This window comes from Pteropus medius, unplaced genomic scaffold, assembly GCF_902729225.1.
Source record: "Pteropus medius unplaced genomic scaffold, Ma_sr-lr_union100, whole genome shotgun sequence".
Lineage (NCBI taxonomy): Eukaryota > Metazoa > Chordata > Mammalia > Chiroptera > Pteropodidae > Pteropus > Pteropus medius.
Window position 1 is genome coordinate 2,335,280 of NW_024342644.1, and position 18,354 is coordinate 2,353,633.

An 18,354-nucleotide genomic window follows, 5' to 3' on the forward strand; every position below is an offset into this window, starting at 1 on the left:
AAGGGAAAGGACCCCCTTAAAAGGATGGTCAAGGAAGGGCCTTGTGAGGAGCTGTCATTTAAGCTGATAGTTTAATATGAAAGAGATGGTCATGCAAAGACCACAGGTAAAACCTTTCAAAAAAAGGGGAAGAGCAAGTGCTATGTTCAATGAAGAACAGTTGGATGATAAGAGGTTAGAGAGACAGTATGACAAGATGAGTCTGGAATGGAGAGTGCAGTCAGATCATGCAGGGCCTCATGGACTTTGATCAGAAGTTGAAGAGTATTTTCCTCCAAATCTAAACCACCCTTCATGGACTTAAGTCTCTCCTCTTCTGAGAAGCCACTTAGTCTTCCAGCCCAAAACTTTCCTTCCCTACACTTCTAATCACATGTCTTTTCCCCAACCATATTCCCTGAATTGCCCTTCCAAGCAGATGTTCTTAGTGCTATTATATGGGGCTGAAGAAGTCACAGTGCAGCGGTAAGAGAAATGGGGTAGTGAACAAGATCTTAGGGGTGTCACTTATCCTCCTTAGAGTTCATGTTCCTCATCTGGAAATAAATGGGTAAAGGTTTCCTCCTATTCCGCAATTCTTTTGATTTGTTCATAATATTATTATTAAAACTACAGGACTAGGCACAATAGAGAAAGCCAGGTGGCTTCCAGATTTTTCCTGAAGAAGTCTTCATAATATATTTTATGTTCAAAGTAAATTCTCAGAATATCAGGCTGTTCTATAATCAAACAGAATTCATCAATTCCAAAGTTAGGTACAAATAAATTTTAGTCCATCAAATGTTTCAAAGAGTGATGCTTCTGGATGCCATATCTTAGTCAAATATTAAAAAGTGACTCTATTTTAATACATATGATTTAATTTTCTATACTGAAAAACTGGTAATGTGCAATTGCTTCAAAATGAAATTTATTTTCTTTATGTAGCCTAACTAATAAAGTGATATCTCCCTACAGAAAATTTAGGAAATATTAAAAGCAGAAAAATGTTAAATATACTCTTTGTCCCTCCAACAAAAGTAATATTTTGGCTTAATTTCTCCTTTTTTCCTTTACTAATTATCTTGCTTACCTCTTATTAAAAAAAGTTTTGACTGTATAGCACATATGATTTTCTAGTACATTTTTTAACCAAAATTATAAAACATTTTCTAGGTTATTATAAACTCTGTAAACATTATTATTCACAATTGCATAATACTCCAGCATGCAAATATATCAAAATTAAGTGCTTCCCCAACTAGTAGAAATGTAGATTTCCAATACAGAATTAGTATTTCTTTAATTCTTCTCAAATAAAGAGAAATGAACAAAGGCATACCTTATCTCAAGGAAATAAAGATATTTTTCAGAACTGTATAAGTTTACATATTCTATCTATATATTTAAAAACAAATTAGCTAATTATTTCAATCATGTTGATAAACAGTGAAAAATTATTTATACAATATATACATATTTGTTTTATAAAACATGTTTAGGGAAGTAAATGCCTTTTTGTTCTTCTAATTATAACAGTGTGATACTCTGCATTGAAGGGCCCAACTTGAACTGTACAAAATAAAAGTGATCCTTAAAGAGGGAAAAATCTATATAAACTTATAGATCAAAAAGAACTAGACTGCTTTTAAAAATAAACATTCCAAGTCCGTAGCCTACCTCGCAGAATCAGAATCTTTTGAGGTGCAGCCTGGGAAACTGTATTTTAAAGCACACCAGAATAATCTGAAAAAAGGCCGGGTATAACAAGAATGGATCTGGTCCACACATTGCATCTATTACATGGGAAATACTGGCCCAGATTTTACTTTGTTTCCTCATTTAAATGGTAGGTTTTTTCTCTGCTTCCACTGAATATTTTGATCAAATGACTCAGTGTATTTAATCAAGAAAATTCTCTAGACAAAAGTTTCTAGAAGTGGTCTTCACACACCTGCATCTGAGTCATTTGGAGGGATTCATTTGAAAATGCAAATTCCTGGGCCTATAACAGACCAACTGAATTGGGAATCTGGCCAGACATTTGCATTTTGAAAACACACTCCCAGGACTCTAGAGAGTATTCTTAGAAACAGCAATGTTTAAGACCCACATCTAATAGATGATTACTATATTCATTATTGTTCACCTTCCTTAACTGAAATTCAACAAATCCAAAAGATCTATGTGGAGTGTATGGCCATCTAATCATTCATTCCTTCCCTTATTCATTTAATTCACTCTTTCACCACACCTCTCTCATTCTTCTCCAGTTATATTTTCACTGGTTAAATCCTCTTACCCCCAGGTTCTCACTCTTCTTTTGTTGACAGTACCAGAAATGATTAACTAAAGGGCATATTTCTTTAAAGTCAGGAATCTAAATCAAACTTTCTTTCTTATATTACAAATAACAAGAAATGTGCTGGAACTCACCAAGAGAAATAAAAAATATAACTGAGAGCAACAAATAAAAGAAATACAGAAATTTACAACCTCTGCAGAACAGCCAAGGTCTCACTAACGAACATTTTTTTCATGCAGAAAATCATGCTCGCTGTACCTGACACTGTGCAAGTATGTTTACTGCAATTTAATATCCACACGAGCAAGAGAAGAAATTTAATAATTTTTCAGCTGGAATGAATTGACAGCCAGTGTTAGAAAACTGCAGACTCTGCAGAATCAATAAAAGCTGCTGGCATCATAAAGTACTACTTTTGCCCAGAAAACATCTCACAAAGGTCAGGTTTACAAACCACCAGGTATCGGTATCACTTTCACATCTTTCCAGGGCTATTAAAATTCCATTAAACAACTTTCCAAAACTAACATGAAGCTTTTAAAGTTCATCAAAACGATCCCAAAGACAGAGCAGCCTCAGTTCAAACTCTGAAAGCAAATTCCTGGTTAACTTTTGTCCCCTTATCACACATACACACACAAAATGTTTTGTAAAATTATTTCATTTTTTAAAAAATCAAAGCAAATATATATTTATTTATAACTATAAACGTGGATCTAAGTGGATATAACCATTTAGTAAAGTGATAGATACCTGTTAACATCAGGAAATAATTCCCCAAAGTAAGTAATTTTTCTATTGCAAATCTTGGAAAGCTACCACCGCTAAATATCTGGTATCATAAAATCAAGCCTGTGTTATAAGACCCAGTATTCAACTGTGCCTGAAGAGCAGCTGAAACTAACAATATCTCTTGCCCACTTTAGAAACACAGCTTTTCCAGGCTATATTTTCATAGAGGTTCCAAGTCACATATGGAATTTCGTCAGGCATAATCAATTCAGGATTAGCCACTCATTCAACATTTATTGAGCACCTACTAAACCCATCTACACACTGTCACATATGCCTGACCCATTGCCCTCTGGCTCAGTCTTTCAGTGACCTAAAACACAGATGGTACGAAAGGGGGAACATATGCTACTAAGGATAATCTCTCTACCTCTGAGAAGTAGTACATGTCAAGAGTCTTTCTCAAGTACTTGTTTTCCTCCAAAAGGAATAAACTTCATTATTTGCTTATTTGATTCCAAAAGCAGATGTGTTTGCACTCAGTCAAAACAGAATTACGGGCACCTTAGGACATTGACAGAGAGCAAAGAACTCTGTTGCCCTACTCAGACCAAATGCTTGGCTGAAAGAATTAGGTTTATAGTGGAAAACAGGCAGGCTATTTGTTCTCTAAATCAGTGGTCTCCGCATTATGAAAAATCACTTTTCTGAATCGGTCAAAGAATTTAAGACTGCTTCTGCATATACGTGTATTTTATTAATTATACTCATACTACTGTATTAATATATTGCGTTCAATATAAAATATATACAAAAGGTAAAAACTGTAAAGGATGAGAACATATAAATAAATAAATTCTAGTATCTTCTTCCTGCACTCTGATGTATTACAAAATGACCCAGTGTGTGCAAACCCCTTAGCTAATATTAGCCTCTATAGTGGGACTCCTTTGTGGTTCCCAATGACTACGGAAGTAGGACCAGATCACTAGAGAGTCAAATATACTTAGAATGTATTGTCTTAGCCTCTCAAGAAATCCTTTCAGTGTTATGCTTTTCAGGGCATGGCTCCAAATTTTAACAAGGAATGCCAAAATATACAACTTTAAAAAACACAATATGTGACTTTGAGTGCTAAAGGAATGCTGTGCTAAAGGGAGTCTCAGGATTCCCTATATGAACTCCATGTGAAAATTATCTTTCAAATCTAATGCCAAGTTGTTTTTTTCTCCTTACAGACAATAAACCTTCAGGAAGTTCAGAGTCAAAACTGCCTATGTGACTATGTTCTACTTCCCACACCAAGTCTTGACTTTGCTATTCTCATCTGTTTCCCCAGGTCTCATTATTTTATATATAATATATATATATATATATATATATATATATATATATATATATATATATTATATATAAAATATATATAATATATTTTATATATATATATATATATATTTCTATACTTACTTGCACATTTGCAAGTTGTTTTGTAGAACACAACAGAGTAAAAACAATAAAAATCACCAGTAACAGTGAGGGGCTAATTACACTCTAGTTTTCCTAAGGATGCATACAAAAAGGTATTTCCAGAAGCTCCAAATTTTCTGTACTTTGGATTATATGTACTCTGAAGTATTAAAACTCAGAGAATTATAAACAAATGTCATTCTATAAAATAGCCTTGGGACTACAGCCTTGTTTTCCACAGCAAGGATAAGCTGTTTGCTTAATTACCAGCAAACTTACCCACCGGCCTATCTTATTGGAAGAAGTAATCAAAGGCTGATTAAAATAATGTACTGTTACCTCCACTTTTCTCAGGCATGTACCTATTAGCAGAAAAAGGGAACTGTTTCTAAATAAATGCCCAATAAATGTTTGTTGAATGAAAGGAAAAATAACAACTATATAATTCCAATAGCAACCTCAGATAAAGAGTCATTGTTTAGTTTCTTTCTTTCACAAGACCTCTAACATCACATAAACCTCATGATTCAGAAAGGCAAGTAAATTTCACCAAGACTACTAAGCATAATCAAATGGCAGTGGCTAACAAAAACTACGTTGAGAGAGATTCTGAGGAGAAAGGACGGTTAATTAAGTAATGAATGCCAGGAGCTAGGAAAGGTGAAGGGGCAATACCGTGTTATCAATTTGCTGACACCACCCGAGATGGATAATAGATGTTTTCAAAATCTAAACGTGCATATTTAAGTTAAAAGACTCCATGATTTTTGTTATCCGAAGCCTTGCTTCCTGCTTCTGTGTATTTTAATTTTCCTTAGTCCAGCTTACTACTCTGTCCCTCTCAACTAGAAGGGACTCCTTGAAGAAAAGGACCATGTCTTTTTCACCTTTTTAATTTTCACACAGCACAGTAAATACTCAGTAAATGACAGTTGACCCTTTGTGATACCTTAGGGATAACAAATATCATTGAGCCTTTTAACTTAAATAAGCTCCTCAGGATTTAGAAGCCATCCATTAACTATCAGGGTAGGTCAGCAAATTAACAACACTGTGTTGCCCCTACAACCTCCCTAATCTGGATCATTCTTTACTAATCAACCAGGATTTCCTCCTCACAATCCCTCCCAAAAGAAGTTGAGAGGGTCAGTTAACTTCGTAGCTTCACCCAAAAAATTATCTAAACTAGTGGTTCTCAATTATAGTTTTCAGTCTAGCTCTACATTAGAATCACCTACACAGTATTTTAGAAAATGCAGCCCATCCCCACACTCCATCCTCAGAAATTATAACATAATTGTTACAAATGAGACACAGACTTAAGTTTGGTTTTGATTTTATAAAACTGCCAAGTAACTAAAATGGACAGCCAGACTGAGAACATTGATCTATTCTAGATCAACATTTGTTCCTAAAGACTATATAATATACTTGTCTTATGGATTTATGATATGTATTAGCATATTAGAGACAACAAGAGTGTTCTGCCGTAAGAGTCTTATTCAAGTTAGCTTTCCCCAAAGCTGACCACTGAACCCTTTCATCATAACCCTTATTATAAACAAAGCTTATTATAAACACACCCATTCATTAATGTATTGTCTCTTGTTGTTTTCATGCTATAAGGGCAGAAATGAACAGTTGTAATACAGATCTTACGGTCCAAAAAGCCTAACATATTTACTAACAGGCCTTTTAGGAAAATGTTGGCCACTCCTGGATAGGTATGTTGAGGAATACAACAGAGAGATACTAATCTAAACTAGCCAATTCAAGCTAGATCCTAAAGGTTCTGAGAAAAGGCCTCAGAGGTGAGGGCTCATTAAACAGGTCCCCACCTCTCTTTCAACCATAGTATTTCTGCTTTTACTTTTCAAATTTCATTTGAAAAAAAGATTGAACACACTGACTTAGAAACTCAGATATCTGACCAGATAAAGGTCAGGTAAATTATACTCTGCTTTGCCATGGATAGCTTTAATAAACATTCACTGAAATCAAATTGATTAATCTCAGTTTATTTAAATTGAATACCTGGTAAAAAGCTATTTCTGCAGTATGTCTTTCCATCTAGTTATACATATTACATGCATTTATTTAGCTCTCCCATTAAAATTCTTTTAAAAGTTACATTTTAATATTATATTTTGGGGTTTTGTAAGAATCAACATAAGAAAAGACTATGTAAAGACAATATCTTGAATTTCTATATATTAGCAGCCACGGGCATTTCTATTATTCAATGTCTCTTAGAAAAGGATGTACGAAAATAATTCTTCTTAGTGTTCACAGCCTAGAAACATGTACATTTCTCATTATAAACTATATACTCCCTTTTACATATTCATATCAAATAATATAAATCGCCCTATTTCCTTACTCTTCTGGAGAGCCAGGATTTACGAGTTGGTAAAATCATCTTCCACCTTTCTAAACACAGTACAGTATTTCATACAGCTTTTATTTTCATGGTCTATTATATACAATCATTTAATGTACGCTACCTGAAATCCGTTTGGGGAGTTGACGATGTACAAAAAATCTTACAAATTAACATTATTAATCCTTTAGAAGAAATAGATTATTTGATTTTATGTGAACAAGACACAAATGAAAAAATAAAGGAATAAAAGAGACATTTAAATAACTGCCTTATAAATTAATAGGATACAATTATTGGTCTCTTTTCGATCTTATATCAAAATCAATATATAATAATCATTGCTAAAAGTGATCAGTCGAATATGGTTTGATGTAAACCATACCACTCAACAATATGAAGTTTATACATCAGAAAATCAAATATTGCTCATATTCTTTCCAATCTAAAAGAGCAGGAAGCAATGTTTTGCAGTTGCATTTCAAAATTAATTTTATATACCGTAGACAGTATCTTTGCAAATCTTAAAATAAAACAGAATTCATTTTTGAAAATTCCATCATTAATACTAAGATCACTAAAGATCAAAAAATTTTCTCCCTTGATTATTTCATCTTAATTCATTTACTTTTCCCTAACCAGTGTATGCAACTTATCTTGTGGGTTTTTTTTTTTTTTCATTTTATGAGAGAGGAAAAAAAAGTAGCAACACACAAATGAGATCTAGAAAAGCACACAGCAACTATAAAAACAGCTCATCCATCATCTCCACATTTTGATTCCAGAGACAGCAGTGAAAGGTGTTGTTTCCACACCACTCACTCAGCACACTTAAAAAGGTTTGCTCCATCACTTATACAACTGAAACTGATTGATTAGCTGCTTGAGAAAAATCAATACAAATATGCTAGAAAACACTAGCTTGTAAATTCATTCTGGCCTCAATAAAGTCCTGGTCATTGCGTGACATGTTTTTCTAGATATCTAAAACTCAACCCCACCCCTCAGACACTATTATGCCCAGGAATTTTTAAAACCTAAATCTTGGCAGAGGTAAGGAAGTGAGGCGGGAGGTTTCCCAACAGTCTGTTAGAACAAGGAGATGATATCCAGAAATTATTTGGTAAATCTTATATGTAGAACTGCCCACAAAAATGATAAACACATAGAGAAGGTAAAAATAGTCAGTGAAAATGTCAAGGGTTCTAGGTTCACTGAGAAAAAAAGAAAAAAAGCTAGGAAACCAATTAAATAAAAATATACACACACATTTGTAAAAGGTAAACTAAAGCTTCTATTTAAAAATATAATTTGACTTTAACGCTATTCATTCAAAAGTTAATGAGCTGCCTTTCTCATTTTTTTTTTTTTGGCAGCTGAATGTATAGTCAGCATATTTTTAATCCTTTGAGAAACCACTTTACATTCAGAATGATTTCATGAATCTCTTCTCAATGCTCCCTTGCCTTTGTGTTAGCCCTTAGTCTCTTCACATTCATTAGATTACTAAGAAATACATTTTTATGGATATAAAATGTTTCATAAATATGCTATTCAGAAAGAAATTGTGATCTTAATTGTATCACATGACAAGCAACCTGGGTTCTAATCCTCATTCTACAATTGACTTAGACTTCTTAAAAATCACTTTGTATTTCTGTCACACAGTGATTATAAATTTTAAGAAGAAAAAAGCAAATGGAATTTTCAAGATGGGAAATTTAATTTCTACTGACTTTAATCATAGTGCTAAAAATTTATTGGCAGCATATTTAGATTTTTCATCTTAACACAACCTTTCAAAGAACCATAATGTTTATTATTCATTATAGAACAATACTGGTATAATGCAGAATTTAAAAGGTTGTATCCCCAAAAATATTCCAAAAACTTGAGTTATATATTCCAAAGAAAGAAATATGTAAAACTCATAATAAGAAAATGGATTATTTGTTCTATTATGTTTATCTTCACATAATACATAATTATGTATTATTCTTCACAATTTTAAAGCTCTAACAGGAATTCTATAAGACCATTAAAATTCCAATCTTTTGCAGAAAACAAGATGTTGCACTAACTCAATGCCTTTAAAATGTGAGCTTATAGACTGATATTTCCTATAGTGGAAAGGAATTTATAATAAAAGGCTATCTTAGCATGAATTTACTTTTCTAAAATTAAGAAAATGAAATGTAATTTTTATACTAAATAATTTCTATCTATAGAGACATTTTTCACAGAACATATTTTAAAAGCAAATGAAAATCTGTCATTTGTTTCTAGTCATTAATGTTTGTTACGGATATTCCAATATTCTCTGTTACTTTAAACTCCTTCAGTTAATTAACATATCTTCTTCATAATAAGGACACAGGCAATTACCTCATATAAGTTATCTCAAATTCTAACAAGAAACAACACTGCATGTCACAGTAATGAGGAAACCATGGCTTGGAGAGGTCAGGTACCTTGTTCAGACCATGTGGCTGGTAAGCGGCAGAACACTGTTTCAAATTCAAACTCTCCTATGGCAAAGAGCATCAAATACTTGACGACTTGAAATTTTCCTAAATATAATGGCTTTTCTAGAAAGTTATGACCTCATTATTTTAGTAATGGTACCACACAGCAAGCAAATGAGCTCACCAGTCCAAAAACTAGCATTCAGTTTCAACTCTAATATATAGATAAGAAGAAAACAGAAAAACTGTACATTGCAAATAAAAAGACAAATGTATATCTACTGATGATGATGAAAGTAATACTAAATAAATCTCTTCTTATACTTTCCAAGTAGCCACTGTCTCTCTTAATCTCTGATATTGTATTTTTTGAATCACTCATTTTAACTAGCCCAACTCACCTGGATATGTCAATATTAATGACTAATAAAGTCTGAAAGAAGTAACACACTGCACCTTTGTTGCTCAGATGGCATTTCTAAAGATAAATCAGAGAGCTAAGTTGGTTGGATATCTCTAGAATAATTCTATAATCACTTTATAAAAACTATGTTTCCTCTTTTTTCTCAAGTCACATATCATACACAAATGCATCCCTATTAAATCATGAAACAATCATATCAAAGTGTTAGGATGGGTTATAGGTGACAGTGATATGAGAGACCCAAGGGAATACTTTCACTTCCTACATGGTGATTTAATAGCTTTACATTTTTCAAATAAATTTTCAGAGTAAAATGAGAACTTTTAAAAGATATATGTAGTTGTCTATGGCCATGCCACCCTGAACAAGCCCAATCCCATCTGATCTCGGAAGCTAAGCAGGGTCGGGCCTGGTTAGTACTTAGATGGGAGACCCCATCTAAGAAGACCTGGTGCTGTAGGCATAAAAATAAAAAATAAAAAGTAAAGTTATATGTAGTTGCACTTAAAAATGCAAAATGTTGAAAAAGTACCTCAAAGGAACGAATTCATATGCCTTCCAATTTTCAGTATTTGGTGGAAAAAATCACATAGTTTTAATATCTCCATTAACCGACAGATATAGATAATCAAGTAAGAATGCCAGAAAAGGCATATTTTTCAAATAGATTAGGTTTCTGTGCAAATTTACACACTTTCTTAAAAATTCTTAAAGAAGCTGTGGTAGAAAAAACAGCGACACACACTTTTTCTCAGATTAGATAATTACCTGGCTCCAAACAGAAAACTGACAAGAGTCAGTGAGTTTCCTTTTATTTCTTGTTCAATACAAATTGAATGGGAACAGAAGAGGGGACTGAACTAAGAATATAAAAGTCGAAAAAATTGTTGGGAGGTGTTAATAAACCCGTCAAGAATATTTTTCTCTCTATTGTAAAGTGCATTCCAAATTCATGTTGATAAAAGCTTTACATAGGCAAACTAAAAAAATGTGTTTGGAACTCATAACTTTGAAATTCAGAATATAAAGTACTGAAAGTGGCACTACAAATTACTAAGCATATTGCCAAATAACTATTAACCCACAAGATTATGAGATAATAGATTATCTCATGTTGGGTGTAAAAACACACCAATATTATATACACATATTATAAACAAAGATAAAAGAGGAAGTTCATGGTTTAAGCAGTTATGTGTCAAACAACAATGACTCATGTAGAAGATAAGTCTCGCTATGTGCTAAGAGATACCTAGACAATCAGATTTTCCAGCAAGTGATGATTCAGAAGTAGGTGGCCACCCACACAAAGAATCATTCTCTTTAGGGGTCTCTACCAGTATCATTCTTTACTGGTCCAACACCTCTGTGTATAAGGAAGGTTATCTTTACTGGCTGATAGAAAAATCTACCTTCTCCTTCCAAGACCCCTGTAACCCTTAATAGATTTCCTAAGTGGTCTAAAAATGATCAAAGAGAGAAAAATATTAAAAAGTATATCACTCAGTCTACAAAAGTCTTAACACACATCAGGTCATGGGTTTCATTTTAATTTCTTTGTCTTTTCCATGGAATCTAAAGATAGGTGGCAAAGTTCAAATTATGTCGCTTACCTTAGAGTCATAAAAAAAATGAAACAGTGTTGAAAGAAGAGTAACATGATTATAACCTAATAGGTTACATCTGGCAATATCTACTACAAGATAAGTTGAAACATTTATAAACTTTCGAAAAGCTAAAGAAGCACATATGTAAAGTGCTTCTTAGAAGATTACTATAATTTATCAAGAAGACTAAAGTTGTAAACAATCATAGACAACTCTTACCTTGAAAAGACTGTTTGGCTCTGTCTACTAGCTCATCAATTGGATAACTGGCCAAATTTCCTCTAGCGTGTTTAGTTTTGCAGTAAGTACAAGCATTGAGACACCTGTTCAAATAATAGCAAAGATTAAGCTCAAATTTTAAGGACAGTGCACACTTAACCAGACACAGGTATTTGCAATTATTTAAGTTTCAACTTTTCAAAAATCATTGTAAAAATCACATATTAACTTCAAATGTGCATATGAGGAATAAAGTTTATAAATGCTTACAATGACAAATCAAAAGAAATTCAAGATCCATATTGTTTTTAAACCACTGACATTTCTTTGGCCATCATAAAACTAAAATTTTAGTATTCCTTATATATACCATATTATTCAGAAATGATAAAGCATATTCATTTAACTTTTAACTGATATAATAAAGTCAACATAGCATTCTCATAAGAAAATATACCCTTAGAATTTTCAGACATTTTTCACCCCTTAAAATCATAAAAATATAAAAATTACCTAATAAATATTCTCTAGGATGATATTAGTCAAAGTAAAGTAAAATGACACCATTAGTTTTGAGAAATTAAAAAATAGAATTATTTCCCAGTAGTATTTAGACGTAATAATTGTCTTCTAAAAACTAAAATGTTGGTTCTACTCTTATAATTGAAAAGTAACATTTAAAAATTTTCTTATTATAAAATAAAAGAAACATAACAAAATAGTCCTATGCCAGAAAGATAAGGCTCAGCAACACTGAAAAACAAAACAAAACAAAATCTCTTCCGTGATTCAATTGCTCTAATGAACAGCAAGGTTTTAGAAGGTCATTTTACAAATGCTTGAAAATTTCAAAGTGAGAAAAATTGAAGTTTTAATAATTATACCTGGCCAATGTGTGATTTTTGCATGGAACTCTTAAGTAACACATACATTTTGATTTTTATTGTTTAATTGACCACATAAATCTTAAAAAGCTAACACTCCTTTGTTCCTAAGTCATTTACATTTTAAAAAAATTAAAAAAAAAATTGTGGACTCTATACTGTGAATAGAGGTTCTAGTCTCTCAGTTGTTGTGCCTTCTCTTTTCAATTTCCATCCATTCCATAAGAGAAACTGTTTTATTGATATTTCCTTCAGAGAATAACTCACTTTTGTTTAGCCCTGATTGAGCACCAGATGCATTTCTAGATGTTTTATGCAAATTATCTCATCTGACTTCTAGAGTTGGGTGTTACTATCTCCATCTTACAGAAGGAGATAATATAATTGATACCACATAAATATGAAGGATCATAAGATAGTACTATGAACAATTATATGCCAACAAATTGGAAAATCTAGAAGAAATGGTTAAATCCTAGAAACATAACAACCTACTAAGACTGAATCATGAATAGAAAATCTGAACAGGTCAATAATGAGTAGGGAGACTGAATCAGTAATCAAACACTCCCAAACCAAGAAAAGCCCAGTATCAGATGGTTTCACTGGTGAATTTTATCGAACATTTAAAAAATTAACGCCAATCCTTTTCAAAACTTTCCAAAGAAACAGAATAGTAGGGAACACTTCAAACTCGTTTTGTAAGGGCGGTATTACCTGGATATCAAAGCCAGAGATGGATACTATAAAAAAAAAAAGGAAACAATAGGCCGATATACCTTATAAATGTAGATGTAAAAATTCTCAAAAAAATGCTAGCAAACTAAATTCAATAGCACCTTAAAAGAATCATACATCCTGATTAAATGGGACTCACCCTGCAAAATGAGGACAATTTAACATACAAAAAAATTAATAAATGTGAAACATCATATAAATAGAATGAAGGATAAAAAATATATGATCTTCCCAACAGATGCAGAATGAGCATTTTACAGAATTCAACGTCCATTTATGATAAAAAGAAATTCTCAACAAATTGGGTATAGAAGGAATGTACCTTAATATAATAAAGACCATATACGACAAGCTCACAGCTAACATCATACTCAAGGGTGAAAGGTTTAAAGTTTCTTCTCAAAGATCAGAAACAAGAAAAAGGTGTCCACTCATACCACTCCTACTCACATAGCTCAGGAAGTTCTAGCCAGAGGAATCGTGCAAAAAAATAAAAAATTAAAGCCATCCGAATTAGAAAAGAAGAAATAAAACTATCTCTGTTTGCAGATGACATGATATTATATATATAAAATCCTAAAGATTCCACCAAAAACTTTTGGATCTAATCAAAGAATTCAGAAGTCACAGGATACAAAATCAACACAATCAGTAGCGTTTCTATACACTTACAATGATTGATATAAAAAAGAAAGAAAATTATCCCATTTACAAAAGTATCAAAAACAATAAAATACTTAGGAATAAATTTAACCAAGGAGGTGAAAGATCTGCACACTGAACACTATAAAACATTAATGAAATAAATGGAAAAGAAAAAAGCCACAAATAATTTGAGAGATATCCTGTGCTCATGGATTGGAAAATATTGTTAAAATGTGCATACTACCCAAAGTCATCTATAGATTCAATGCAATCCCCAGCAAGAGTCTAATGGTGTTTCTTACAGAAAAAAAAAAAAAAAAAAAAAAATGTATTTTTTTGGAACCACAAAAGACCCCAAATAGCCAAAGCAACCCTTGGAAAAAAGAACAAAGTTGGAGGCATCACAATTCCAGATTTCAAATTACATTATACAAAATACTATAGTACTGCCATTAAAACAAACAAACAAACAAGCAAAAAGAGACAAATATAGCAATGGAAGAGAACTAAGAGCCCAGAAATAAACCCATGCATACACAGTCAACTAATATTTCACAAAGGAGACAAGAATATTCAATGGGATAAAGAAATTCTCTTCAGTAAATGGTATTAGGAAAACTGGACAGATACATGCAAAAAAAATGAAAGTAATCTACTTTCTTACATCTTACATATATGAGAACAAACTCAAAATAAATTAAAGATTTAAATGTAAGACTGGAAACCATAACACTCCTAGGGGAAAAACAAACAAACAGGAGAAAGTTCCTTGACAGTGGTCTTGGTCTCGAAATGATTTTTTAAATGTGACACCTAAAGCACAAGCAACAAAAGTAAAAATAAGCAAGTGGGACTAAGTCAAACTAAAAAGCTTCTGCACACCAAAAGAAATGCTTAACAAAATGAAAAGGCAACCTATGAAATAGGAGAAAACATTTGCAAAACATATATTTAATAAGTGATTCATAATATTTGATTCCAAAAAAAGAGGTTCATAATATTTGATAAAAGGTTAATATCCAAAATATATAAGGAACTGATACAACTCAATAGCAAAAAAATAAAAAATAAATAAAATAATCCGACTAAAATATGGCCAAAGAATTTGAAATTTTTCTACAGAAGATATTCAAATGGTCAACGGTACATGAAAAGAAGTTCAATGTCACTAACCATCAAGGAAATGCAAATCAAAACCACAATGAATATCACTTCACACCTTAAAAAGGCTATTACCTAAAAGATGAGAATTAACAAGTGCTGGTCAGGATATGAAGAAAAGGGAATCCATGTAAATTGTTGGCGGGAATATAAATTGTATAGCCACTATGAAAAACAGCACAGTTTCCTTATAAAATTAAAATAAGAACTGTCACGTGATCCAGCAATTTGACTTCTGGGTATTTATCTAAAGAAAACAAAAAACACCAATTTGAAAGGATATATGCACCCCCATGTTCACTGCAACATTATTTATAATAGCCAAGATATGGAACCACCTAAATGTCCACAGATAGATGAATGGATGAAGAAAATGTGGTATACATACACAATGGAATATTATTCAGCCATAAAAAAGGAAATCCTTCCATTTGCGACAACATGTATGGACCCGAGTATTTATAGTTTTATGGAAATACCATAAACAAAGCATACCACGTGATTCCTCGACTCATATATAAGGAATCCAAAAAAAAAAAAAAGCAACCTGCAGGTAAAGGAGGCCAGGATTGATGGTTGCCAGAGGGTGAGAATGGAGGTGGGGAGGGGTGAAGATGGTCTAAAGGTCCAAACTTCCAAGTATAAGATAAATAAGTTCCAAGATGTAATGTAGAGTGTGGTAATTATGATTATTATCATACTGTATTGTATATTTGAAAGGTGCTAAGAGAGTAGGAAAGAAACTGTTACTTTATGTAAGGTAACAGATGTTAACTAAACTTATTGTGGTAAACATTTCACAATATATGCATATATCAAATCATTATGTTGTATACGTTAAACTTACACAGTGTTATATGTCAATTATATCTCAGTAAAATGGGAGGGGAGGTCGGATAAGTAGCTTGCTCAAGACCTGTAACAGCTGAAATTTAAATCTAGACCCACCAAATTTCAAATTCCATGCTGTTTTCATACCAAGAGGCCTCCCCAGAATAAATGTCTATCTAATACCCTATCTAATACCCTAGCTATATACAAATGCAGATAAGACAGGCAATCATCCAACGTGACATATCAAATAATATAGCATATATATTCAAAGATATGGCCAACACTCATCATACTGTGTATGAAGCTATTTGATGAAAACATGTGTTTTTCTCTTTCACTCTTTGGAAGTCTAAGGCTAGGCTTCTTGTCCATCCACTGGCCCAAACCAGTTATTTCATCCTTATTGTTTACAAGTTCTGTTGCAAATTTTATCATGTTGTTTGACTTGATGTGTTTTTAAAATTCTACCACTCAGGTTCTCAAAACCGGTTGTTCTCACTGCACTTCTCCTCACCTCAAGTGGCTCCATGATCTGCCCCATGCATCAGGCCCCACCATTCATTCACCTGTGATTCCCCGTCATGATTGGCACTCACTCAAATTTATCAGCGCCCATCTGGGAATCTGCTTTCTCTCTCTCTTCTGATACTATTTTGGTCTCCTGATTCCTTTCTCTTATTTCTATTACCGATGGAGAGATGCCTAAGTTAAGAGGACAATCAATAGAAACTACTACTATTTCTGACTCAAGCTGTTTCTTAGAACTGTTTTAAGAGACACCAGTCTGAAAAGGAGAAGGAAAAAAAGAAAAAGGGAAGCGAAACATGTATTTTAAACATTTATCATATAAATGAATTAATGCATGTAAAGCACTAAGAAAGTGTCTGCACATAGTAAGTGATCAATAAATGTTGGTTGATGGTTGATTAATATGACTGTTCTAAGCAGTTCTGTAAGAAAATAATTATGTATTATCATGTTCCAGGTGTACCTAACTTTATGGAACAGATGTGTTACTGATAGGTAGGCTTAAATCATTTGTGGAAACTAAATCATATTTTCCTACTGGTTCACTTAATAAAAGTGGAAATGTATCTCCCAAGGAATTAAAATGTACTAAAAAGCTTAAATAAAACAAAGTGATACTTACGACATTTATAATAATGAAAATAAGCCAGTATAGATATTACATTAAGAATTCAAAATATTCTTCACTGAACTGCTCCATTGGGGTTAATTAGGGTTGTTGTGATAAATTTTTGAAGTTCTAAACTCTTTATTGTGTAAGATATGTTCATCCTTTTCTGCAGTTATCAAATATTTTTTTATTATTTCAATAAAGTGAAAACTTCTATAGTGTCTTTCTTTAAGCATGGCATAACGGCACTAATCAAGCATTAAATTTGCTATGTCTTACGTTTAAAAAGCAGAGCATTGTTATAATCTACAGGGAAAATATGCAATACAAAATCAACAGAATTAGTTTTTTTAATGCTACTTGGTTTAAAAAACAATTTTCTCGATCATTAAAAATGAAGACGACCAACAATTTTGACATGACAAGCCTTCAATAAAATAAAAGGATTCATCATAGAAACTTTTAGTAGAGAGTTTCAGTTTTCTGTAAACAATTAAATAATTGTCTAAGAGTAACACTGAGCCAGTTTCTTCAATCATCAGAAAACAAAAGATCTTTGAAGGTAGACTGTTGAAAGCCAAAACCAACAGGAGGATGGCTACTGAACTACAAGGAAGAAAAAAGCCTGATGTTGCACTGGTGAATTCTACCAAGCATATAGAGAACGAATACCAACCTTTCTCAAAATTTTCCAAAAACTTGAAGAGGAAGAAACACTTTCTCATTCTATGAAGACAGAATTACTTTGATACTAAAGTCACATAAAGACACTGCAAGAACAGAAAACTACAGACCAATATCCCTTTATGAACATGTATGTGAAAATCCTCTCAACAAAATATTACCAAACGGTATTCGACAGCATATTAAGAGAATTATATACCATGACCAAGTGAGTTTTATTCTTGGAATGCAAGAATGGTTCCAAATATGAAAATTGATCAATGTAATACACCACAACAATAGAATAAAGGGAGGGGGGGACATATGATCATATCAATTACCGCAGAAAAAGCATTTGACAAAATTCAACAGCCTTTCATTATTAAAAAAAAAAAAATCAACAAACTAAGAATAGAAAGAAACTTTCTTAACATAATAAAAGCCATATATAAAAAAACCAAAGTGAACATCATGCTTACTGGTAAATGACTGAAGGTTTTTCCTCTAAGATCAGGGAAGAGGCAAGGATGCCCACTTTTACCACTTCTATTCAACACAGTACTGAAAGTTCTGAGCAATTAGGCAAGTGAAAGAAATAAAATGCATCCAAATTAAAAATAAGTAAAATTAACTCTACAGATGAATGACCTTACATATAGAAAATCCTAAAAATTCCAGGAAAAAAACACTTGTTAGAACTAATAAATGAATTC

The 18,354-nt window shown here is 32.5% G+C and overlaps 1 protein-coding gene and 1 pseudogene across 11 annotated transcripts in view; one reads left to right on the forward strand and one right to left on the reverse strand.

Moving 5' to 3' along the window:
- The window catches only part of CDKAL1 (CDKAL1 threonylcarbamoyladenosine tRNA methylthiotransferase), a 566,460-nt gene that overhangs the window by 312,941 nt on the left and 235,165 nt on the right, over window positions 1-18,354 (reverse strand). For all 11 annotated transcript variants that reach the window (XM_039866443.1, XM_039866450.1, XM_039866444.1 and 8 more), the window contains one exon: window positions 11,579-11,682. In XM_039866443.1, coding sequence (XP_039722377.1) covers window positions 11,579-11,682 — 104 coding nt within the window. The remainder of the gene's footprint in view (window positions 1-11,578; window positions 11,683-18,354) is intronic.
- Window positions 10,095-10,215, forward strand: LOC120605642 (uncharacterized; annotated as a pseudogene).